The sequence below is a fragment of the Nematostella vectensis genome, chromosome 14 (assembly GCF_932526225.1).
Source record: "Nematostella vectensis chromosome 14, jaNemVect1.1, whole genome shotgun sequence".
NCBI classification, from domain to species: Eukaryota; Metazoa; Cnidaria; class Anthozoa; order Actiniaria; family Edwardsiidae; genus Nematostella; species Nematostella vectensis.
The window spans coordinates 13,258,873-13,283,576 of NC_064047.1; the positions used below are offsets into that span (position 1 = coordinate 13,258,873).

Here is a 24,704-nt window from a genome sequence, read left to right on the forward strand (position 1 = left end):
TAGAGAACAAAATAATATTCCTAATCGAACAAAACCCATGCTTAACCCATGTTTTTCCCGTTATTTGACCAAGGGAATACGTAAAATGCCCAAAATCAATCAATTTTGTATTTTTAAAATTTGAAATGCTGCCCATGAAGAATAAGATTGATTTATTTGTGTTAAACCAAAAATTATAATCTGTGGATAAATTTGTGGTACTCGTGCACGCAAAGAGAACTAAAAACATGTGATTGTTGAGTTATGACCGAATTTGTAAAAACTCTTATTAACACGAACCCACAAAACTATTCAAAATGACCTTTAATGAAAAATTTATACTATTATACATGCTTATTTACAGATTCATACAAATAATTTAAAGCAGCACTTTCCAAATTGCTTTTCTTCTGTTTGATATTTTGTTCTAATTTTGTAAAATTAAAGTAGCAGCCCTCAAACAATTGATACGGTTATCAACTTGCATAATAACTTGTGCGCTTTTACTCCGAATCGTAGTTGATCCTTGGGACGTTTTCTGGAAGTAAGAAAACAGGTCAACAAAAAATAGCTCTTCGAGTTTCCATCAATATATTTTCAGTAATGGCGCCCTGGTAAATAGCTTGCATATATATCTTCTACAAACTAGCAATGAAGTAAGCGTGTGTAGGGTTGGCAATATATCTTCTAAAAACTAGCAATGAAGTAAGCGTGTGTAGGGTTGTCAATATATCTTCTACAAACTAGCAATGAAGTAAGCGTGTGTAGGGTTGGCAATATATCTTTTACAAACTAGCAATGTGTCAGCGTGTGTAGGGTTGGCAATATATCTTCTACAAACTAGCAATGAAGTAAGCGTGTGTGGGGTTGGCAATATATTTTCTACAAACTAGCAATGAAGTAAGCGTGTGTGGGGTTGGCAATATATCTTTTACAAACTATCAATGAAGTAAGCGTGTGTAGGGTTGGCAATGAAGTAAGCGTGTGTAGGGTTGGCAATGAAGTAAGCGTGTGTAGGGTTAGCAATGAAGTAAGCGTGTGTGGGGTTAGCAATGAAGTAAGCGTGTGTAGGGTTGGCAATGAAGTAAGCGTGTGTAGGGTTAGCAATGAAGTAAGCGTGTGTGGGGTTGGCAATATATCTTTTACAAACTATCAATGAAGTAAGCGTGTGTAGGGTTGGCAATGAAGTAAGCGTGTGTAGGGTTGGCAATGAAGTAAGCGTGTGTAGGGTTGGCAATATATCTTCTACAAACTAGCAATGAAGTAAGCGTGTGTAGGATTGGCAATATATCTTCTAACAAACTAGCAATGAAGTCAGCGTGTGTAGGATTGGCAATATATCTTCTACAAACTAGCAATGAAGTAAGCGTGTGTAGGGTTGGCAATATATCTTCTACAAACTAGCAATGAAGTAAGCGTGTGTAGGGTTGTCAATATATCTTCTACAAACTAGCAATGAAGTAAGCGTGTGTAGGGTTGGCAATATATCTTCTACAAAATAGCAATGAAGTAAGCGTGTGTAGGGTTGGCAATAAATCTTCTACAAACTAGCAATGAAGTTAGCGTGTGTAGGGTTGGCAATATATCTTCTACAAACTAGCAATGAAGTAAGCGTGTGTAGGGTTGGCAATATATCTTCTACAAACTAGCAATGAAGTAAGCGTGTGTAGGGTTGGCAATATATCTTCTACAAACTAGCAATGAAGTAAGCGTGTGTAGGGTTGGCAATATATCTTCTACAAAATAGCAATGAAGTAAGCGTGTGTAGGGTTGGCAATAAATCTTCTACAAACTAGCAATGAAGTTAGCGTGTGTAGGGTTGGCAATATATCTTTTACAAACTAGCAATGAAGTAAGCGTGTGTAGGATTGGCAAAGAAGTAAGCGTGTGTAGGGTTGGCAATATATCTTCTACAAACTAGCAATGAAGTAAGCGTGTGTAGGGTTGGCAATATATCTTCTACAAACTAGCAATGAAGTAAGCGTGCATAGGGTTGGCAATATATCTTCTACAAACTAGCAATGAATTAAGCGTGTGTAAGGTTGGCAATATATCTTTTACAAACTAGCAATGAAGTTAGCGTGTGTAGGATTGGCAATATATCTTCTACAAACTAGCAATGAAGTAAGCGTGTGTAGGGTTGGCAATATATCTTTTACAAACTAGCAATGAAGTCAGCGTGTGTAAGGTTGGCAATATATCTTCTACAAACTAGCAATGAAGTAAGCGTGTGTAGGGTTGGCAATATATCTTCTACAAACTAGCAATGTGTCAGCGTGTGTAGGGTTGGCAATATATCTTTTACAAACTAGCAATGAAGTAAGCGTGTGTAGGGTTGGCAATATATCTTCTACAAACTAGCAATGAAGTAAGCGTGCGTAGGGTTGGCAATATATCTTCTACAAACTAGCAATGAAGTAAGCGTGTGTAGGGTTGGCAATATATCTTCTACAAACTAGCAATGTGTCAGCGTGTGTAGGGTTGGCAATATATCTTCTACAAACTAGCAATGAAGTAAGCGTGTGTAGGGTTGGCAATATATCTTCTACAAACTAGCAATGAAGTAAGCGTGCGTAGGGTTGGCAATATATCTTCTACAAACTAGCAATGAAGTCAGCGTGTGTAGGGTTGGCAATATATCTTCTACAAACTAGCAATGAAGTAAGCGTGTGTAGGGTTGGCAATATATCTTCTACAAACTAGCAATGAAGTAAGCGTGTGTAAGGTTGGCAATATATCTTCTACAAACTAGCAATAAAGTAAGCGTGCGTAGGGTTGGCAATATATCTTCTACAAACTAGCAATGAAGTAAGCGTGTGTAGGGTTGGCAATATATCTTTTACAAACTAGCAATGAAGTCAGCGTGTGTAAGGTTGGCAATATATCTTCTACAAACTAGCAATGAAGTAAGCGTGTGTAGGGTTGGCAATATATCTTCTACAAACTAGCAATGTGTCAGCGTGTGTAGGGTTGGCAATATATCTTTTACAAACTAGCAATGAAGTAAGCGTGTGTAGGGTTGGCAATATATCTTCTACAAACTAGCAATGAAGTAAGCGTGCGTAGGGTTGGCAATATATCTTCTACAAACTAGCAATGAAGTAAGCGTGTGTAGGGTTGGCAATATATCTTCTACAAACTAGCAATGTGTCAGCGTGTGTAGGGTTGGCAATATATCTTCTACAAACTAGCAATGAAGTAAGCGTGTGTAGGGTTGGCAATATATCTTCTACAAACTAGCAATGAAGTAAGCGTGCGTAGGGTTGGCAATATATCTTCTACAAACTAGCAATGAAGTCAGCGTGTGTAGGGTTGGCAATATATCTTCTACAAACTAGCAATGAAGTAAGCGTGTGTAGGGTTGGCAATATATCTTCTACAAACTAGCAATGAAGTAAGCGTGTGTAAGGTTGGCAATATATCTTCTACAAACTAGCAATAAAGTAAGCGTGCGTAGGGTTGGCAATATATCTTCTACAAAATAGCAATGAAGTAAGCGTGTGTAGGGTTGGCAATAAATCTTCTACAAACTAGCAATGAAGTAAGCGTGTGTAGGGTTGGCAATATATATCTTCTACAAACTAGCAATGAATTAAGCGTGTGTAATATGGGCAATATATCTTCTACAAACTAGCAATGAAGTAAGCGTGTGTGGGGTTGGCAATATATCTTCTACAAACTAGCAATGAATTAAGCGTGTGTAGGGTTGGCAATATATCTTCTACAAACTAGCAATGAAGTAAGCGTGTGTGGGGTTGGCAATATATCTTCTACAAACTAGCAATGAAGTAAGCGTGTGTGGGGTTGGCAATATATCTTCTACAAACTAGCAATGAAGTAAGCGTGTGTAGGGTTGGCAATATATCTTTTACAAACTAGCAATGTGTCAGCGTGTGTAGGGTTGGCAATATATCTTCTACAAACTAGCAATGAAGTAAGCGTGTGTGGGGTTGGCAATATATTTTCTACAAACTAGCAATGAAGTAAGCGTGTGTGGGGTTGGCAATATATCTTTTACAAACTATCAATGAAGTAAGCGTGTGTAGGGTTGGCAATATATCTTCTACAAACTAGCAATGAAGTAAGCGTGTGTAGGGTTGGCAATATATCTTCTACAAACTAGCAATGAAGTAAGCGTGTGTAGGGTTGGCAATGAAGTAAGCGTGTGTAGGATTGGCAATATATCTTCTAACAAACTAGCAATGAAGTCAGCGTGTGTAGGATTGGCAATATATCTTCTACTCAAACTAGCAACAAAGTAAGCGTGTGTAGGGTTGGCAATATATCTTCTACAAACTAGCAATGAAGTAAGCGTGCGTAGGGTTGGCAATATATCTTCTACAAACTAGCAATAAAGTAAGCGTGTGTAGGATTAGCAATATATCTTCTACAAACTAGCAACAAAGTAAGCGTGTGTAGGGTTGGCAATATATCTTCTACGAACTAGCAATGAAGTAAGCGTGTGTGGGGTTGGCAATATATCTTCTACAAACTAGCAATGAAGTAAGCGTGTGTAGGGTTGGCAATATATCTTCTACAAACTAGCAATGAAGTAAGCGTGCGTAGGGTTGGCAATATATCTTCTACAAACTAGCAATGAAGTAAGCGTGTGTAGGGTTGGCAATATATCTTCTACAAACTAGCAATAAAGTAAGCGTGTGTAGGGTTGGCAATATATCTTCTACAAACTAGCAATGAAGTAAGCGTGTGTAGGGTTGGCAATATATATTTTCTACAAACTAGCAATGAAGTCAGCGTGTGTAATATGGGCAATATATCTTCTACAAACTAGCAATGAAGTCAGCGTGTGTAATATGGGCAATATATCTTCTACAAACCAGCAATGAAGTAAGCGTGTGTAGGGTTGGCAATATATCTTCTACAAACTAGCAATGAAGTAAGCGTGTGTAGGATTGGCGATGAAGTAAGCGTGTGTAGGGTTGGCAATATATCTTCTACAAAGTAGCAATGAAGTAAGCGTGTGTAGGATTGGCAAAGAAGTAAGCGTGTGTAGGGTTGGCAATATATCTTCTACAAACTAGCAATGAAGTAAGCGTGTGTAGGGTTGGCAATATATCTTCTACAAACTAGCAATGAAGTAAGCGTGTGTAAGGTTGGCAATTGTAAACATAGATTTAGTCTCCTCCGCAGGCTTCTCTAAAATTTGAAAACCCGAGAGTGTATAAAAATAACTACGCGAGCTTCCTGTGGTGAACAGATTCCTTTGCTATAGGAGAAGGGGGAGCAATACCAAAAGAAAAAAATAGAGGCTTTGCTATTTGTTCCCAGGTCCTCGCGCTGAGCGCTCGTCGACTCACCACAGGATTCCCGAATAGCCTTGTTTTTATGCTGACTTCTGGGCATAAGCGTTGCCTGCGGAGGGAGCTACAAAGATTGTAAACATATTTTTTTTACTGTATTTCTTGTAAAAAGATCTAGTCAGCCACAACTTGGTTAATTGTTTTCTTTGGCATCTTATTTGGAGAATATTCGAAATAACCATCTTAAAACCAAGTTTTGAAATGACAGGGTCATTTTCCAAATAAAACAAAAAATATCCCAATAGCTCCCCAAAATTAACAGATGAAAATGGATGCTTTTCACCTCTGGAATACAAAATGGCGGATGACAATGACAGGAAGACAAATTCTCCATCCCTGCCCCATTCTCCATCCCTGCCCCATTCTCCATCCCTCCTCCATTCTCCATTCCTGCCCCATTCTCCATCCCTGCCCCATTCTCCATCCCTGCCCCATTCTCCATCCCTGCCCCATTCTCCATCCCTGCCCCATTTTCACCAAAACAGCGCAGGAGAACTCAAGCAGCTGCATTTTCTTACACTTGCTCGTGTATTTTCATTCCAGTGAGAATTGGAAAATCATGTGCATTGCCCTTGTATCCAATGTAAACAACACTAACCTTTGTCAAATGAATTTCCATTGAGTCTAGCGGCAGTGTAGAAAATAATTGGTAGAAAGCAGAAGAACACAGTAAGTGCTACCACCGAAACCAAATCCTTGTGGAAGTGAACACACTGGAACTCTTGGCTCCAGCGTTGACGGGTGAAATTCATCTGAACATACACAGCAACAAAATGTGAGGAGTGAGGAGTTTTCATTCAGTCATGCATTTTTCTTTACTCTTCTATGATTGCAAGTTCAAAGAATATACATATTTTTAAATGGGACAATTCTGGTCACTGCATACACATCTGATTACTGCATAACACACAGGGGAGCTAGCAGTTGGAGCTCTGATTTGGGGTTAACATGGGTTTTCAAATAAGCACATAAAGTATGTTTGTAAACAGTTTGTGCGAACACCAAATAGAGCACAATATGAGAATTTATAGATAGTTTCATATGGTTTTATTAGGTCCATTTCTAAACCTTGGCATGGACACTGTAAAAAGTTCCAGTATAAGTTAGCCTTTCTCAGAGCCTCATACATAGGCTTAAATTGTATAAAGAGCTTGTCAAGTAGGTGGGACAAAGCCTCGCTTATTTCAGCTGAACTAATCAGGGCATTACAAGCACAATAGTACAACAGAATCTTTGACACCATTGAGGGTTATTATAGAAGGCCAATCCTGCCTCCATTTCACTCCCCCGCACAATACGGAGTCAGACAAGGCATCTATTTCAATCAGCTAGTTCAAGCGAGTAACCAAGATATTTTCAATCAAGTATCGTCAATAACATATCAGACTTCATGGTTGTTAGTTTTCTTGCAAATAAACCGTGTTATTTTCAGTTTTAAACAAAAACAGATCAGTAGAGGCCTAATGGAGGTCCCTTATGTGAAGGTTGCACTTTAAAATAAACACTTACAGCAGATACAACATCGGCACAGATAGATGTCTCAACAAGATCTCCATACTCGCCGGCACCCGCTACTGTCCTGTAGGCTTTTTGTAGAGCAATGTACTGATTAAGGCACTTGGCACAGACATTGGTGACGATAGTCATGTTGTTGTTGGCTGGAGGTGTGACAGAGGAATTATGTGATGATGAGTTTGTCATGTGTGGTGCAGGAATCTGGATAAAGAACAAGTTTGAAATAAGTCAGTTTAAAGGCCATTTAGTTTCTAAAAAAAGGAATTTAATCTAAAGGTGACTTAATAAATATGATAAGCATAATTCTTTATCGTAGCATAGCTCCTTGATGGTACAGTAAACATGCATTGATTTGTATTACATATATTCTCTTTTTTTTATTTATAACCATACATTTGATTGGTTTAGTAACCTTCTGTTTAATTGTTTTATTAACTAACATTTGATTGGTTCATCAATCTTTTTTCTTTGGTTTGTGGTTTATAACCTCATATTTGACTGGTTTGTTAACCTCATAACCTTACACTAGTTTATCAACCTTCTATTTATTTGGTAAACTTACTCTTGATTCATTGATAAAGCAGTGATAGACAGCCTCTTGGGTCTTGAAGTAATCAGCAACAGCACTTTTCAATTCAGATGATTCTTCATCATCATAACAATCTGGAGACAAGATTTACATTGTTGAGAAAAAAAGACATACCTATTTTTTTAACCAACAGTCTAATGAAGACCTGTTAAAGGGTTCATCTTTGATAACAGTTAGTACAAGCATGCCTTCACCTTCATGTGTTCCTGCTTCAACTTTGTAAAAACAAAAATGAATTGAAAGATAATAGTATTGAAAGCTAAGAAGTGAAAAGAGTGAAGCAATCATGTAACCTCTTTTGCATCAATCTAATTGTCTTGCAATTACATTGATGGCTAGCAAAAGAATTTTGGATTGGTTGATACAATATTCTCAAAGTCTTTTTATTCCATGTTTGTTGTGGCTACACTGGCACTGTAGTCTTTGTTTAACGGCGTTGAGAAGGTGTCAAAACATGTGAGGACTGCCAGCAAGTTTGGACCTACTAAACACCCGACTTGTTTAAAAAAAAGAGAGTGATGTCAGGGAACATTTCTCCCTCTTCCTTCTTCCCCTTCCCCCAACCTTCCCCCTCCTGCCCACTGGCCATGACATTCCAGTCTGTCTGACCCTCGAGTCATGTAGTCTCCCTCTGGACTTGTCACACTAGAAGGCACTAACCAGGCTACTAGGGCTCAACCATCGCCTACCAGAACGAGTCCCGACTGGCTGCGAGGGAGACTACCAGTCATATTAACCTCCTAGTATTCACCACCCCCCATCTCGGACATTATCCCATAGGTCTCAAAGTGCCTGTCCTTCCGTCTATCTTCTAATGTTGAGCACAGACAACATCTAGATTCTAGATTCTAACAAATCGACTTAGAACAACTGGATTCATATTAAACACAAATATTACTATTTGTACGATGTACCAATTAGCCAGTTAATTCTGAATTAAAGGGGAATGATCGATCGGGTTAAAAACCGAGTGACTTACTTTCGCAATTGGAGCCTCTCCATAAATTTATCGCAAACGCGTAGACGTTGTTAACAATTTGATACTTCTCTGAGGAAACAAGCACATCTACGCAGCCATAATCCTTGTTGTATATGTTGGCTTTTGTCTCACAGACAGCATGGAATTCAAGTCTGCAACGCCGACAGAAGCGAAACGGGGTCGCCTGCTCCACCGCACACTTGGTGAAGTGAGAAACATTTCTAGCTAGTCCTTCTAACATTTCTTTGCACTCCTCGGGTAATTTGGGTCCATCGCTATCGTGGCTTTGTAGAGAAACATGGAAAAAAGAGCAAATAAGTAAAGCGAATGTTAAAAGTAAAATCTGGATGCTAGACTTCACCATGTTTGTCAAGACACTACGCATTCCACTTGACAAAACGTTGAAATATGTTAGGCGTTGCTTGATGGGGCACAGGGGCCCCAAACTAAGCTAGCCTATTTTGGTTTTATGCTACTGTTCATAAGAAATATTTTCATTCCCTTTAAAGATAGTATTAAAAAAATGTTTTTCTGACATTGGAAAAAATATCGAAAGACATTAGGACAAGAAAGATTTGTGATCTATTCACGCTGGATATAAATACAATTTATTCTCCCTCGTCTTACGAGAAGGTCCTATGGTGTAATGGTTAGCACTCTGGACTCTGAATCCAGCGATCCGAGTTCAAATCTCGGTAGGACCTAACTTTTTTTTCTCTTTCTTTTTATCATTTGTTATCATAGTAAACACAAGACGTACTGCAGTAACACGATAAAATGTTTTTAATGGAAAATATATATTTTTTTATTTTCTTGTGATCAGTGCCATACATTTTTGTCGGGTTTAACGAGAAAATTATAGGTTTTATAGCGCCTAGAATATGCGCCCTCAACCCTTTATAATGCGCCATTGACCTAACGTAAGGTCTTAGTTAGCCAAGTTTCATTTTTCAGCAAACCGGCTGTCAACACTAAGATCTTTTATGTGCATTTCCAGATGCCGCAAACTAGAATACATAACGGCCTAAAATAAGACCACCACCCTTCCCCACCACAATGAAAAAAAGAAACTCAGGGCTGTTCGCGCTTTTTTGTATTCAACAATACTGTTATATATGCTCCAAGTGGTGACAGGGTTGAATTGAAAATAAAGCCAGAACTTTATATTATCGCCTGTTTCCAAATAAGCGCCTCTCGATTACCCACCCAGGGTGGTAGCTAAAGCTGCATTAAACCCGGCCTTTCAATAGAAAGCAGTGGCTGAGAAGAGAGCGGAGACGTGAGATTCTTACATCGTGTGTAAATAAGCGCGACGGAGACACAAGGGGAGAAGAGAGAGAAAAAGTAACGCCGGGACCGTCATGATGGGCCTTTAAAGGGGCTGCATCACGATGGGCCTTTGAAGGAGTTACGCCATGAAGGGCCTTTAAAGGGGCTACATCACGATGGGCCTTTGAAGGGGCTACGCCATGGTGTATCACGGTTTATTTTTAAAAAGCCAGTGGTTAACAGGAAATTTGAAGCTCAATGCGCAGGATAGGTTGCGCATCTGATGACGCAGACCCAGTTTTATGAAATAACTAGGTACGGCTTCTACTGCTAATGCGGGGAGTTTTGTCATGAGCTCCCCAGAGACTTGAGAACTTCGATTATCAGGGCCATCGTCGGGCGTTCTTCCGGATCATCCCGGACGCACTGTTCAATGTGATTCCGTAAGTCCGGGTTCCACACTAGTCCGATCTGCCGTTTCCGCTCTGTTGGAACAGGAGCTTTGCTGATGCATAGTTCACACAAAAGAACTCCGTAACTGTACACATCGATCTAGAGATAGGCCAAATAAGTTTCATTGATTATAATGCTACGGAATTCAAGATTAGTAGCACGGGGACTGGGATGATGGCACGGGATCTGGGATCAATTGTATCCAGGATATAGGGTCAGTGGTACGGGATATAGGGTCAGTGGTACGGGATATAGGGTCAGTGGTACGGGATCTAGGATCAATTGTATTCAGGATCTGGGATCAATGGTACGGGATCTAGGATCAATGGTACGGGATATAGGGTCAATTGTACGGGATCTGGGATCAATGGTACGGGACTTTGGATTAAAGGTGTGGAATCTGTAATCAATGAGATGGGATTTTAGGTCAATTTCACGGGATTATTTATGTTACATGATCTGTGTTTATGTTCGCAAGAATTTTAAACTCTGAGATGAGACCACCAAAGAAATGGTCTTGTGATTTGAGTAATCACAAAGCATTTGTTTTACCTTAGGCGTCTGTTTGGGCGTATCCACTTCAGGTGCAGAATAGAATGGATTTCCAGGATTCACAGACATGCGCGAACTGACAAACTCCGCTGACCCAAAATCGCAGAGCTTAGCTCTCCAAATATCCCCTTGTCGCCAAACCATGACATTCCCAGGGTTGAGATCGCGATGGATTATGGAATAAGGCTTGAAGCAATGTAAATAGTTCAGCCCAAATGCGATATCTAGAGCAAGTGTAACTACATATCTTCGGCTTAAAGACTTTTCCTTTGCTAGGAGATCAGACAAAGACATATCCATGAGTTCAGTTACTAATAACGGGTTATTTGTCCTATAGTCAGCAACACCAAGGAACTGCAAAATGCAAGGGTGGCGAACAAGGGTCGCGAAAGAGATTTCCTGATCAAACATTTTTTTGTTATGCGGTGATTTGATAACCTCGTGGATTTCTTTCACAGCGACCTTCATTCCGCGAAACTCCCCTTCCAAAACTCGCCCCCAAGCCCCTGTACCGAGAACGAATTCCGAGAGAATGATGTCAGACTTTGTAATCATCCAAGGTTGATCTTTTCGTAGAAAATCTGCCGACTGTTTTTCTCGGTTCCGTTCGGCTTCCAAGCTCTGCACGGTCCGTACAAGCGATCCCGACTCAGCCTCGGTCCTTCTTAACCGCTCGTCGGTACCTCGTTTCTCCTCACGAAGTCTTGCGATTTCTTCACGAAGTCTCGCCAAAGACGTCGTGTTCGTTCGCCTCTCCTCGTCAAGCTGTCGGTCAACCTCGGCTTTGAGTCGTTCTAGCCTCGCAAGCGCTCTCTCTTTTTCTGCTATAACGTGATCTTTTTCTCTAATGTGACCCTTGATTGTTCTTAGTTCCGATTCTGTTTGCTCCAACGCTTTTCCCTTCGCGTCGGCTTCCATTCCCTTCTGTCGGATTTGGATCTTATCCCTCTCTTTCTCTCTTGTCATTCTTTCAATCACAAACTGCTTCTCGTTACACTCTCTCTCGCGATCTCTTAAATCCTTCTGTAAATTATCTTTATCGGAATGCAATTTGTCCAAATACTTTCTCCCATTTGAGATCATTGTCTCTCGCTCCTCTAGGTCGGATTTTACTCTCCCTAATTCCCTCTTGAGTGAGTTGATCTCAAATCGTTTTTCGTAGTGTCCCTCCCGCTCTTCACCGTTCTCTTTTCTCTCGCCCAAGCGCTCAAGAGCTCCTTGCATCTCCTTCAGAATACACTCCTGTTTCTCCAAATGCTTCTGCAATTTTTCATTCTCTTCATTCGCCTTCCTGATCCCCGCATCCTTCTCGCTCACCTCTCTCACCTTCCCTTCCAGTAACTCCTTCAAGGATTCCAGCTTTGCCGCTATAGCTGTAATGATCTTCTCCTTCTCTTCCACGAGTTTATCCCTTTCCTCAAGCCTCCGCACGCATTTGTCATTCTCCTCCATCAGCCTCATAACATACGTTTTCCCCTCCGCAATGATCTCATCCTTCCCTCTTATCTCTATCGCCTGTGTGGTTATCATCCTTTCCATGTCCTTCTTTTTCTTGGGCATCTTGATAACTATTTCTCGTAACGGCTCTTCCTCCGATGTGTCAAGTCGGGATAGTTCCATGTCATCTTTGCTACGACGCTTCTTTTTGACTGCATAAGAAATCTCCGGAGCGCCATCATCGTTTTGAACCCAGCAGAATTCGTGCTCAGAGTTCTCTGTTCCTGGGATAGTTTCAGCGCTATGAGACCTCCGGGGAGAGCCTAGTGGCTTCACATGCTACAAGAAATAAGCAACAAGAGGAGTTAGCATTCTCATCTTACTGAATAGCGAACATTTCAATACGTAGCCAATATCACCCATTTTATAGCATAATTCGTTGTTGCGCGCCCCGTTGTCAAAACTCGAAAAAAATGGCAACGTTTTCTCCGTCAATCGTCAGCATAGAAAATTTAATACTTTTTATTTTCTTTTTTTTTTTTAAAGTTACATATAAACATACGAGCAGTCCCGCAAAAAGCACAGCTTGTCGAGGCGGGATGCTATATAATGCTGCTTATTTATTTAAAATAAAAGGGAAATAAAGAGAAACCAAACTATTTATTTTTATAGTTATAATTAATTATATCTCAGCATAAAAACCACTCGCCAACGGAATTCTTTCAGAAATATGCTCAAGTCATGTTTTTAGCCGTGGAAGGCTTCTCGATGTAATGATTTTCACTATCGTTTATGCACTAGTCATTTGAAACCCCCACCCCCATGGTCCCGGGGAAGTGTGGGGTTGACGTGGGGGTTTAGAGCACTTTTGAACAAGATTCTGTCCCGAGGGGGTGGGGGGATCGACAGTTTTTGACTCTAAGACTTATCCCCACCGTGGGGGTTTTGGACAAGTGAATAGTGTCACAAAAATCATGTTAGTTTCTGGCTTGAGACTCTTTTTCTTCTGTAGCAAGCAATTCCATGTATCAGCATGTGGCATGCTGCACGGCGACATGTGCAAAAACGAATATTAAAAAAATGCCAGATGAAGATGATTTATTTTTCCATCTTTTTTTGTAACTGTTATCTTCGTAGTAATTGGTACAAATGTATTCGCTGAAGTGTACTGGCTTTGAAAGATAAAAAAAAAAGCTTATTTCAGATGACTTGTTGTCGGGTAGTTGCCTATAGTTGGCATCCAAGGGGTAGGGGCATTAAACTGCTGTTTTGTCCCGAGGGGGTGGGGGCTTTTCTCGGTTTTGTACAGAGTCAAAGTCTAACCTCTCACCCTTCCCCGGGACCATAGGGGTGGGGGTTTCAATTGACTAGTGCATTAGTCGTTGAATCAGAATCTTTCCATAGAGATTTTTAAGTGGTCCTTAAGCAAAGTTGCATGCACTACAAGTCGAAGGACGTACCATTTGATATTTGATCAATGACGGGGGGAATGGTAGACAAAAAAAAAACGAGCAAGGCTCAGGGCCTTTTCGAGCAAGCAGAAAAAGATCGTCACATTTTTCGGGAACAAAATCGAGCAAGCAAAACTATAAAAAAAAAATCGAGAAAGAAAAAAATAATGATGATGATGATGATAATTAAATGTTAATAAAAATAATGATGATGATTGTAACGAGTATGGTTAGAATCAACTGCAAACATTTACATCGATCAAGAACTTCAAGGTCAAACTCTTGTCTAGAACCGTAAGTGCGCCCGCGATCCTCAGAGACACCAGACAAGATAAAACCTAGATTTTCTGAAGAATTTAGAATAACTACAAGCCTGCTTATAAAGTTAAACGTAGGCCTTGAAGGCCAACTTAAACAAGAGAGAGCCTTTAATTACATAATTAGTTCTTTTAGCGATGTTATAATAACGTTACTATTTGACAGCTAATTGAAATCGGTTACCTCATAACTGTACAAAACAAACTCTGGAGTGTATTATCCCTATTTTGCCGTGGTTTGCGAGATAAGTGCGATTAATTCTCCTAAATGAGGATATCAACAAACCTGGTTTCCCATGTTGAAAGGGCGATAGCACAGCGATGAAAGACTATACTTGAGATTATACTATACGTATTCGTCACGTCCACATCGTCTTGTAATATTCGAGATTTGAGTAAATATCTAATCTTGAATTAGATATAAGGGTCTCCATCGATCGGTGCCTATGACTTTACCAGATCTCCATTCTTCAGCAAAGGTGTCCAAAATAAATGAGAAAACGAACGCGCGATCAAGTTAATTTCCTCCACAGTTTCGTGGAAGCTTCGGCGGACGGTTCTGTGAGTATGCAGGCCGAAGATGCTAATTTTAACAATCAGCGCTTTTCCGCTCTGCTGACCTTATGTCTTTTCTATGTTGACAATTGGCGATTGTACGAAACCGGTGAACTGTGAAAACGGAACCATCATGCGAGCAAGGCCTAATTTTGTTTTTTTGGCCCAATCTCGTTCCCAGAGCCCACGTACCTTTGTGCCAGCGGGTACCTAGCCGCTAGCACAAAGGTACGTGGGCTCTGGGAACGAGATTGTTTTGGGCCTCGAAATCGCTCTCCAATTAGTCTACGGAACAGATACTCATTTGCATAAGCCACTGTACGGCGTCCTCGATTCCATGCGACGCCATTCCTGCCATTTGTCATAACAACAGCCCACGCTTTGACGAAGGCGATGTTTTGCGAAGTTTTATTACATTTATAACATTAGATAGTATGCTCGCCTGTTATACTTTTTAAACAAAAAAATATCATGACAATAAAGTATAAGGGTCAACTTATCTCATGTTAGCAAATCAACTTCCTAAGAAGTCTTAAAAGAATCAGATTTTGGCGATATTTTGAAGAAAATGAATCACATGAGAAAAAGTTCTAACTCACTAAATTTCACATTTTTGGTACATCCAGTCGTAAGCAAAGTTAAAAACCGAGACTCACAGCATAGCTAAAACCGTTATTTTACTGAATATGAGTGAACTCTGAGCACATATTTCCACCTGGTTTTAAAATTATTAAACGATTACGAGCTTGCATGGTTTTACCATCTCCAAACCGCAAAGCACGCATATAATTATATTCTAAATATCTCGAAAAGGCGTGGAAATCGCTGGTAAGTTTGTATTGGACGTTTGATAAGAATTCCTTCGGGAATTTGTCTGGGAAGTCTGATTTCCGTAGCACCCTTTATTAAGAGCAATAAGTCCTTTAATAGCATAGACATGCAACGACAGCCAATAATTATGTTTGCTTCTAAAAACATTTTTGGTACACCTCTTGTCATAGACTCGTTTTATGAAAATCATGTACAATATATGAATCTCCAACTAATAAACTCTCGGTGTGTTAAAGATGGGCTCAAGATCATGACGCGTTAAAAAATTCTTTCAATTTCTTTCAATGAAACAGTGTTACTGTGGATCGTCAAAACAGAACTCATTTTGCTGTTCTCTTCGCTTTCGAATCTCCACTTAAAAACCTCACCCTTATCATCATTTTCGTTAACGAGCACTTTCCTGTAAACCAAAACGAAAAGGTGATCCCTTTTCAATACGATACTCCATCCTGGAAGCTGCAGCTGTTGCTCGTTTGCTTGAAATTGGCTTGTGGGACGGCGCTAAAATGGTCACATTCGTCACGGGAGTATTTGGTGAAGTGTTGGCGTGCTTAACATTTTTGTATGCTGCTCTGGTTATATTTCCGTGCTGCTCTGAATGCAAATTTGTATACCCACCCCGACCACTCTTTGTATCGAACGCAAAGAAACTCCCTCCCCCCCCTCTGGATGTTTTTTTTTGTCGAATTTTTCGCCGAGATTTCGTGGTAAGACCTGTTTCCATGACTGATTTCAAGGTAAAGTGTAATTTCAAATCGCAATTGATCGTTCGCCTGTGCTTTATAAGGGAAGCAATTGCCATCAGAAGTAGCTCCATCATCACTCTAGCGATATATGTGGAGAAATTTATATTTTGCGTTGATTTTATTTAAATAAAACTAAATTCAGCAGAAGTGGCGTCACAGAGTTTGGGAATAACTTTCCACCCTTGTCTGAACTTAAGCCATTAGGCTTGAAGTCGAGTTTTTGCAAAACCCGAATATTTCGGAAAGAATTCGAAGCAGGGGTGTAAAACAAGTGTTCCAAGCATGAATGAACACGATAAAGTATAAGACAAATGTATTTGGAAGGAGTTTTATTGAGAACTTCGTGACCTAATTGATATTCATAAACGAAGGTTAAAGCACATGCTAAATAAAAAGCACATGCTAAATAAACAATGCGCTGAGTTGAGTGGGCTCCCTGTGCGTAGACTGGAAGCTGATTTTGAAACGAGAGCGAGCCCAAATAACGTATGGGATGGAAGGGTCAATCCGGACGAGTTTTTTTTTTTAATGAAATATGTCCTTGGGGGAGGGACGATGCCTACGTGCGGACAATAACGTGAGGAAATAGATTACATTGTTTTACCCTGCTAGCAGAAGCACAGGTAGCCCAGGCTCACGGCGGGTGTAGATCTGACAGAATAATATACATAATATACAGATTATTTCAATGAAATTTGTTCGCTCATACAAAATCTGTAATAAACCTACACTCATCGTGAGCCTGGGCTACCTGTGGCAGAAGCCAGCCCAGCGAAATACAAAGAAAAGAGGCCGCTGCTAGCAGGTTAACATTGTTCCAAAAGCAAATATAAACTTTTCCAAGTGGCACAGTCTACCTGTGGTATAACTCTATCACCTTTTTATGCGGCTCGGTCGACCTGTGGTATGGGTTCTGGACTACGGTATTGTTGTAGTTCAATAAAACCTCGCTAACTCGATCCCCAATAACTTGGACTGATTTCTGGTTTCACTACTACAGCTGCTTTTTCACCTCCCCCCCCCTCACACAAAGAAACAAAGAATGAAAAACATGATGTAATATAGGCTTCTCTCGGTGTAATATTACACTAATGGATTTTGTGCTAATTTGAGTTCAGCTACTGCAACTTGAGCAAAAAAAAACAAAACAAGGAAATTCAGAACATGGTTAAAAAATCATGGAAATTCAAATTATAGTGACTCAAGCTTAATGAGTACCACCCAGAGCCAGCTGTGTACAATAAACATAAATTATTCCATTTCCTTAACGTCATATAAGAGGTTGACAGTGTTGTTTTTCTCAATAGGGTGATTCCTTGTTGGGATGGGCGTGGTGTAGGGACGTTAAGTGACCCTATGTGTTTTTACCTAAGGCAGTACTGTTTTTCTCAGTCGAGTAGTGTACTTCCATGTGGGGATGGGCGTGGTGAAGGGACGTTAAGTGACCCTATGTGTTTTTACCTAAGGCAGTACTGTTTTTCTCAGTCTATGTTGGGGGTGGGTATGGTTTAGGGAAGTGGCCCTATAGCCAAGTATTGTAATTCCATGGGCGTGGTGTAGGGGTGTAAAGTGGTCCTATGTGGTTCTGCCTATCTGCTCCTTTAGCATAAGGATGCTCTGTCGTTGTTCTTCTGGTAGAAGTGCAATCTGTTCGTCTGTCAGACTAAGGACTTGCATGATCAGAGCCGCCTGTTGAGAGACAAGTTTATAGCGAATGTGGATGATGTGATGATGATGCTTTCTTTTATAATAGACCCTGACTGCCACCATTTTGTCACCATTTTGTCATAATAAAATACCAATTGTGAGAAAGCATTGATTGCTGATTTGTGATATTTTCTATTCAAATTGGTAAATGAAGTATGAATGATTGACTGCTGGTCCAAATAGTAATGATTGAGTAGAGCTCTTTGACATGAAAATCAACAACAAAACCTGTATTATTGTTACTATCACCATCACAATCATTATAAACATCCCTGACACCATCATCACCATCATCATAACTATCATGACCACCACGATCATCATCAAAACAAATGACCACCGCCATTATAATCACTATCACAATCAATAACATCATCATGACTGCAAACAACACCAGAACCATCATCACCAACATTATAACTATAATTAATCATAACAATCATCTTTATCAACACTGTCATCATCATCTCTACAATCACCATCATCCATAACAATCATTACCACAACCATCATCATTACCGCCACCATCATTATCACAACCATCATCACCACCACAATTATCACCACCACCATCACCACCACAATTATCACCACCACCATTACCACCACAATTATCACCACAATTATCACCACCACCATTACCACCACAATTATCACCACAATTATCAACACCACCATCACCACCACAATTATCACCACAATTATCAACACCACCATTACCACCACAATTATCACCACAATTATCAACACCACCATCACCACCACAATTATCACCACAATTATCACAACAATTATCACCACCACCATCACCACCACAATTATCACCACAATTATCACCACAACCACAACCATAATCATAAGCAACATCATCATCATTACAACAACCATAATCATAACCAACGCCATCATTATAACCCTCATCATCATTACCACCACCACCATTATCACCACCATCATCATCATTACCACCACCACCATTATCACCACCAGCATAACCAATACTATCATCATTACCAACACCACAATTATCACCACCACCATCACCACCACAATTATCACCACAACCACAACCATAATCATAAGCAACATCATCATCATTACAACAACCATAATCATAACCAACGCCATCATTATAACCCTCATCATCATTACCACCACCACCATTATCACCACCACCATTATCACCACCAGCATAACCAATACTATCATCATTACCAACACCATCATCATTACCACAAATGCTGCCACTATAAGAATGTCGTCCACACACACCTTCTCCTGGTCCTGTGCGGAGAGATCCCCTCCCCCTGGGGCAGGATTTGAAGGCCCACTCACAGGGGGCATATTAGGCCCAGGTCCAGGGGGTCCCTGGTTATTTGGACCACTGGGACGAAGGCCCTGGTGTCCAGGTGGGGGCCCTCCGGAGGTGGGTACACCAGAAGGCGGACCCCTTGGCCCTCTGTCGCCTTGAGGGGGGCCCCAGTGAGTTTGTGGTGAGGAGTTGGGTCCTCCGTGGTATCTACATAGAAAAAAATGGTGAGCTTTTAGGTAAAATACATGGGTTTTTCATGTGTTCTATAAAAAAATCCTTAAGCTGTACCACAAACCTGTCTGGAGGAGGCCCCCTATCGCGTGGGTCCCTGGGGCCCCCTGGGCCAAACCTGTCAGGTCCTCTGGGATCCCTGTGGTCCATTGGGGGTCCTCTCCTCTCATCTGGACATACACATGCGGTGTTAGTACTTATACAAGAATGGAAATTCGGGATGGAATGGATCTCATTTGCTCAAAAACAAACAACATCATTATTCACTTAGCCTTTTACACATACAACAATAACATTATTTAAGTAAAGTAACGCAGCACAACGATTCTAACAAGCAACAGACTCCGCTGTAGTTACCCCTTGGGTCTCTACCACCGCGGGGGTCCCTTGAGTCGAAACCCCTGATGTCACGGTCACCAAATCTGTCGCGAGGAGGGCCCCTGAAGTCTGGACCTGTGCAGAGATAAATGGGTTACCATTTCAGATGACTAAAGCAGCTATTCTTAAAATCAGTTCATTCACTCAATCATCTAAGAATCTTACTTTAAACTTTACATATTATTCACAAATTTTGGGGTGTAAAGGGGAAATGAAGACATTTATCATACATAAGTGTACCACACCTCTGGGATCCGGCCCTCTAATGTCATGGTGCTGCATTCTTTGCCCATGTGGGCCATCTGGTGGCCCATGGAAGTCCCTGTGGTCATGAGGAGGGCCTCTATCATGGCGGCCTCTGTCAGGGGGGCCATGCATGTCTGGGGGCATTCCAGGCCCTCTCATATTGTCCCTTCTTTGTTCTGGACCTGGTAAAATAAGAAAAAAAAAACACATCATTTTTTTCAAGGAGCAACATGGCACTGCATCCTGTCAACATTTCATCCAATGCTATAGTTGTTTCCCCTTTCTCATAGAGAATTTTTTGTATTTCCTACTGTATACATGGTATTGAATTATCTTTTACACGGAAAGGATGTGTTCAGCTTAAAGGCTTCAGAAATGCTCAGACTCGATGATGCCCTGGTGGTGACAATGTAAAAGTTAAAAAAAAACATGTGAGTATTAGCAAGAAAATCACATTTCCTGTCCTCAGGATGAGAAAAAGTTTGACGTTTGACAAAATCCTTATTTTACATTTATAAGTAAATTATCAGAGATTGTGAAGGCAGCTTCTTTATACAATTCGATGCTGCAGCAGGTGAACCCTAATGGTTGGCACTTTTTACAGTAAGTGAGCTCTGTCAGAATGTGAAATGCTGATTTTGCACAAAGTTTATGCCCTGTTGTATTCTTTTGCCTTTTCAAGTGTTTTATAGCAGAAATAGGACTCAATGTTTGCCTTAATCTCAAAATCCCTGATAAACTACCTTTCCCTGTGAGTACAAATAGCAGATATATATAGAGAGGAATATCCTACCAGGGACCCATTGATCTGGGGGTCCTCTCATGTCATGGTGAGGGGGTGGTCTGGGCTCCCCATGGAATGGCGGGCCAGGGGGTCCCTGTTGCAGGAGGGCAGGGGGTCCAGGTTGTCCATGAGACTCGCCCTGGGGTGGACCCCCTTGCAGAGGTGCCCCCCCTGGTTGGATGGCTCCAGGCATTTCATTGGGTCTATGGAGAATACTCTGCAAAACAATACAAGCACATGAAAAGATTCGTGGACAGACAAAAAGGAGAAAAACCTTGATATCTTAAAAGTCCACAATTACATGGAGCTGTGTGGAGATCCTGGCTTCACCGATAATTGAGATAGATAAAGTTGGGATCTATGTTACCTGGGCTATGACAGGGTCTACAATTTTCATGACAACTTGTGCCTGTAGCAGTGCATACGCCAGTTGGGGGTTTTGCAATAGCATCTGCCGCGCCTCTTCTGGGTTGCTCTGGATGCAAACCTGGAGTGTAGGGTGACAATGAGAACAGCATACTAAGAAAACATACAGTACTCAAGCAGGCTACATATTGAATTCACATCTACTTCCCCACACAAGACAGGCATGGGGTTAGGGAGCAGGTGGGCTTCATGGATATTCGCAACCCCTGTTTTGGTAAAAAGTAAGAGTGCTTCTCTTTATTCTGTATAATGTAAGAAATAATGTTTCAAACTATATTGTAGGCCACCCTTGATCCTTCCCCCCTTTAAAAAGAGAAAAAATTTAGTTCAACCCCCCCCCCCCCGACCCTTGGACACATAATAAATGGAAAAATTCAACCTAGAAGATATCAGCAATCATTTGATCTTGTTTTTTTTTCAGTTAAATGATGTTAAGGCAATGTCTAAGAAATTGAAATTTAAACCCAGGAAGCCAGGGCCCGGTTCCTTGAAAGAAGGTAAGTGCTTATCTACGGATAAATTGGTTATCAAGACATTTGATTGGATAACAACCTTATTTATCTCTGGGTTAGCGTAAACCTGCTTTCTAGGAACCCAGCCCAGGAAGCCAGAACATTCATCGTCCAACAAGAAGGACATCACCTTACCTTCATCTGTTTCATGAGCTCAAACATTTGCTCAGGCGGCAGGCTGGCAACCGCCTGGGTGATGGCCTCAGGTGCTTCCTCAGGTGGTACCGGCTGTCCGTACGGACTAACCTCTGGACGGGCGGTCATCTCCATGCCTAATAAGCAATCAGAGCATAGGTATTTTTGTGACACAAACATACAGCAGTAAGGGCATTAACCTAGTTCATATTGTTTTTAACTTTTAACTTAACTACAGAAAAGTTGTGAATAAGTAATAAATAAATAAATGAAATAGTTTATCACTCTCATCGCAGATAGATGCTGAGTTACAAGAATGCAGATTTAGACAAAGAGTTAGAGTTGAAGGCATAGGAAAATTCGGCATCGACTACAGATAAACGGAATTTCACTCTTACTTTTTATTTCCTCCTTATTCTTTTCAGAAGCAGCACTGTCGACCCGTAACGCCCGCCCATTCAGCTCATACCCATTCAGGTTACGCATGGCGCTGAGGGCTGTCTCCTGGTCCTTGTACTCACAGAAGCCATAACCCTTTGGCTTCCCTGTCTCTCGATCAAACACCAATCTGTATCATACAATGAATCACTAATGATAAGGGAGGGAAGGAGGCTATTTTTTCAAATGAAAAATATAGAGAAGAAAGTATATTGAGCTAAAAATGATTATTACGTTGCTTCATCTAGACAGTTTACATGCTATCTCCAGATTTTCCCATTTTGTATGGCCCAATTGAACCCTGGTTTCCCAATACACCAATACATGGAACCTCAATAGACAGATATGAAAAGAGGCCAAAACATTGCATATTGAGAAATCATTAAATCAATATAATTTTCCATATTCTATGGTTGGTAACCAGACGTCCATATCACTGTACCAAGAGCATCATTGTATCGAGTATTACTACAGATGGAGGATCTGCCATCCCTCTTGAATAACAGGGAGGTGAAGGGGTTTTCTGTTATCTGTGATCGGACCCAAATTTGCTCAGTGAATTGTGAAATTGTTGCCGTGATTTGTGAAATCATTTGTCCTAATGACCCCTGATTGAACACAATTCTCTTGCATGAATAGTGATTTCAAACCTTGAAATTTGTGAAACAAGACAACGGGTCTAAGTCATCATACAAAATATAACTATTTTGAAAATTATTGTCTACAGTATGGCTATTTATTGATCTTGTTATTTCTGTGATTAGTGTGATTTAATGTGTGACCCAAACTGCAAAAAATTGGTGCACGGCAAATGTTGCTTAACCCCTCTATTGTTATGACAAACATACCTGAAGCTAATGACGGGGCCAACTTCAGAGAAGATCTCCTTAAGTTGCTCCTCAGATGCTTCATAAGGAATGTTGCCAACTGGAATATAAGGGAAAACAGTGAAAAACATTTATATTAAAAAGAACAGTTAAACCTGAATTTCACAATATGCCAAGGGCGGAAAAGTATAGTCAAGTCCAAGTATCATCTCAGAGGATCTTGATTTTAAGATATAAAGGCAAAACAGTTGAAGTTGTAGTCAGGTCTCTATATTATAAACTTTACAAGACTGAGAATTTAAAAAGAAAATTGAACATTGTATGTAACACCATTATGTCCTTAAAATTAAGGAGATTGTCCCTTGTATGTGGTTCCAGAAAATAACATTGCTTGTGCTTTGATTGATGTTGAGGTTTGAGTCAAGTATTGTGTCTAGCTTTGAACTACATACCTGTCAACCTGTCAACCTCCGAGAATCTCAAAGGTTTGAGATTTTTTTGGGGGGGAAGGGGTGAGGTATATTCATTTCTTTGGGGGGAGGTGTGGGTTTAACCTTGCAGGTGTTTGCCGCATAGAAAGCTCTCGCAAACAAATCCACTTATAGATCTCACGAGGGTGTTAGATAAACTACACAAGGGAATTGTTGTTTGAAATATTTTAAAAGAAAATAGGCAAAATGAAGATTTTCTATAGAACAATTTTTCGGAAGCGATAAAAATCACAAAAAAGCAGGAGATTTGGTGCTCAATGCGGGAGAGCGGGAGAAGGGGTCCAAAATCTTGAGACTCCCGCCTAATGTGGGAGAGTTGACAGGTATGGAACTATATGTTTTTTTCTGTCAAGTCTGAAGTCTTGTTTTGTGCTGAGACTTGTGTTGTGCTTTGTTAAAGCTTTTCTGTGTTAAAGTTATGCCATAACTGTCACAGATTTGTGAGGCATGTAACGTCTGGGCTATATCATTAGGATATTACTCACTTGTTTTTCTCCCAGGCACCATTCAAGAACAAACCATTTACAATACGTTTTCTGGTAACTATTCGGTGTCAATCATTTATTGTCATAATGCGTTAAAATGGACAAAATATGTGAATGTATAAATCGTAAGTCTACAAAAGTAAAATATGGTGATAGTTTCTTCAACGCTAAATTTCTAGTACGTGAATAAAGAAAAACTTGATACTGGTTTAGACAAAGAAATATAACCCAAAATGGAGAAAAATCTCGCATGGGTAAATAAGCTACAAAGAAAAGCTCATTCTTACCGAAGACCGACCGAAGAGACCGATCGGCTGCCCCGGAGGACTGTTTTTGTTGTGCTTGCGCTATTTGAGCCAAGGCGGTCGCCATCTTGGATCATCTACCCATAAACCATCTCGCACTTGGACACACAGCTACCCCAGTCTGCCTCGTATTTTTTATACAGGAAGACCGTCTTTAGAAAGGAGTATGGTATAGCTCTCGTCATTTGTTTTTTTATATTGCTAGATATAACATTTATACATATTTCGTAATTCGTGGAAGGGATTTTTAATCCCCGTTGAAAGTATATTATTTATATTGCTGCGACAGAGCATTCTATTAGTGGGCACTCACGTCGTAGCAGATCAATTTATAAACTCTCCTTTATGGCAAACACACGACAAGAAATATATTCAATGGCTTTTTGTGTCATTCAAGTTAGCATGATATTCTTAACACCTAGCAAAAAGAACT

At 40.4% G+C, this 24,704-nt stretch overlaps 3 protein-coding genes and 1 non-coding gene across 5 annotated transcripts; 1 reads left to right on the forward strand and 3 right to left on the reverse strand.

Annotated features, from left to right (window-relative positions):
- Positions 1-288: 288 nt before the first annotated feature.
- LOC5503655 (osteopetrosis-associated transmembrane protein 1) lies at positions 289-8,785 on the reverse strand. 2 transcript variants are annotated; one of them, XM_032371955.2, is made up of 6 exons: positions 8,384-8,785; positions 7,378-7,478; positions 6,810-7,016; positions 5,899-6,052; positions 5,298-5,364; positions 289-517 (listed from the first exon to the last, which is right to left on the reverse strand). In XM_032371955.2, exons 1-5 carry the CDS (start codon positions 8,766-8,768, stop codon positions 5,324-5,326), a joined length of 888 nt encoding a protein of 295 aa, XP_032227846.2. In that variant the 5' UTR covers positions 8,769-8,785; the 3' UTR covers positions 289-517; positions 5,298-5,323. The 2 variants fall into 2 exon arrangements, with proteins under 2 accessions (XP_032227846.2, XP_032227847.2); XM_032371956.2 differs by lacking the exon at positions 5,298-5,364.
- Positions 8,786-9,015: 230 nt separating this feature from the next.
- Positions 9,016-9,087, forward strand: Trnaq-cug. The gene has a single exon. It is a non-coding gene; the product is annotated as a tRNA-Gln (tRNA).
- A 766-nt stretch (positions 9,088-9,853) lies between these two features.
- Positions 9,854-14,536, reverse strand: LOC116611559 (U-box domain-containing protein 70). The gene is made up of 3 exons (XM_032371958.2): positions 14,149-14,536; positions 10,658-12,433; positions 9,854-10,204 (listed from the first exon to the last, which is right to left on the reverse strand). The coding sequence occupies exons 1-3, from the start codon at positions 14,158-14,160 to the stop codon at positions 10,001-10,003; spliced, it is 1,992 nt and encodes a 663-aa protein (XP_032227849.2). The 5' UTR covers positions 14,161-14,536; the 3' UTR covers positions 9,854-10,000.
- Positions 14,537-17,037: 2,501 nt separating this feature from the next.
- On the reverse strand, positions 17,038-24,499 carry LOC116611548 (cleavage stimulation factor subunit 2 tau variant). The gene is made up of 11 exons (XM_048721498.1): positions 24,254-24,499; positions 23,012-23,090; positions 22,124-22,293; positions 21,726-21,862; positions 21,020-21,139; positions 20,662-20,869; positions 19,868-20,050; positions 19,602-19,697; positions 19,309-19,414; positions 18,974-19,220; positions 17,038-17,683 (listed from the first exon to the last, which is right to left on the reverse strand). Exons 1-11 carry the CDS (start codon positions 24,336-24,338, stop codon positions 17,570-17,572), a joined length of 1,545 nt encoding a protein of 514 aa, XP_048577455.1. The 5' UTR covers positions 24,339-24,499; the 3' UTR covers positions 17,038-17,569.
- Between the last annotated feature and the right edge of the window lie 205 nt (positions 24,500-24,704).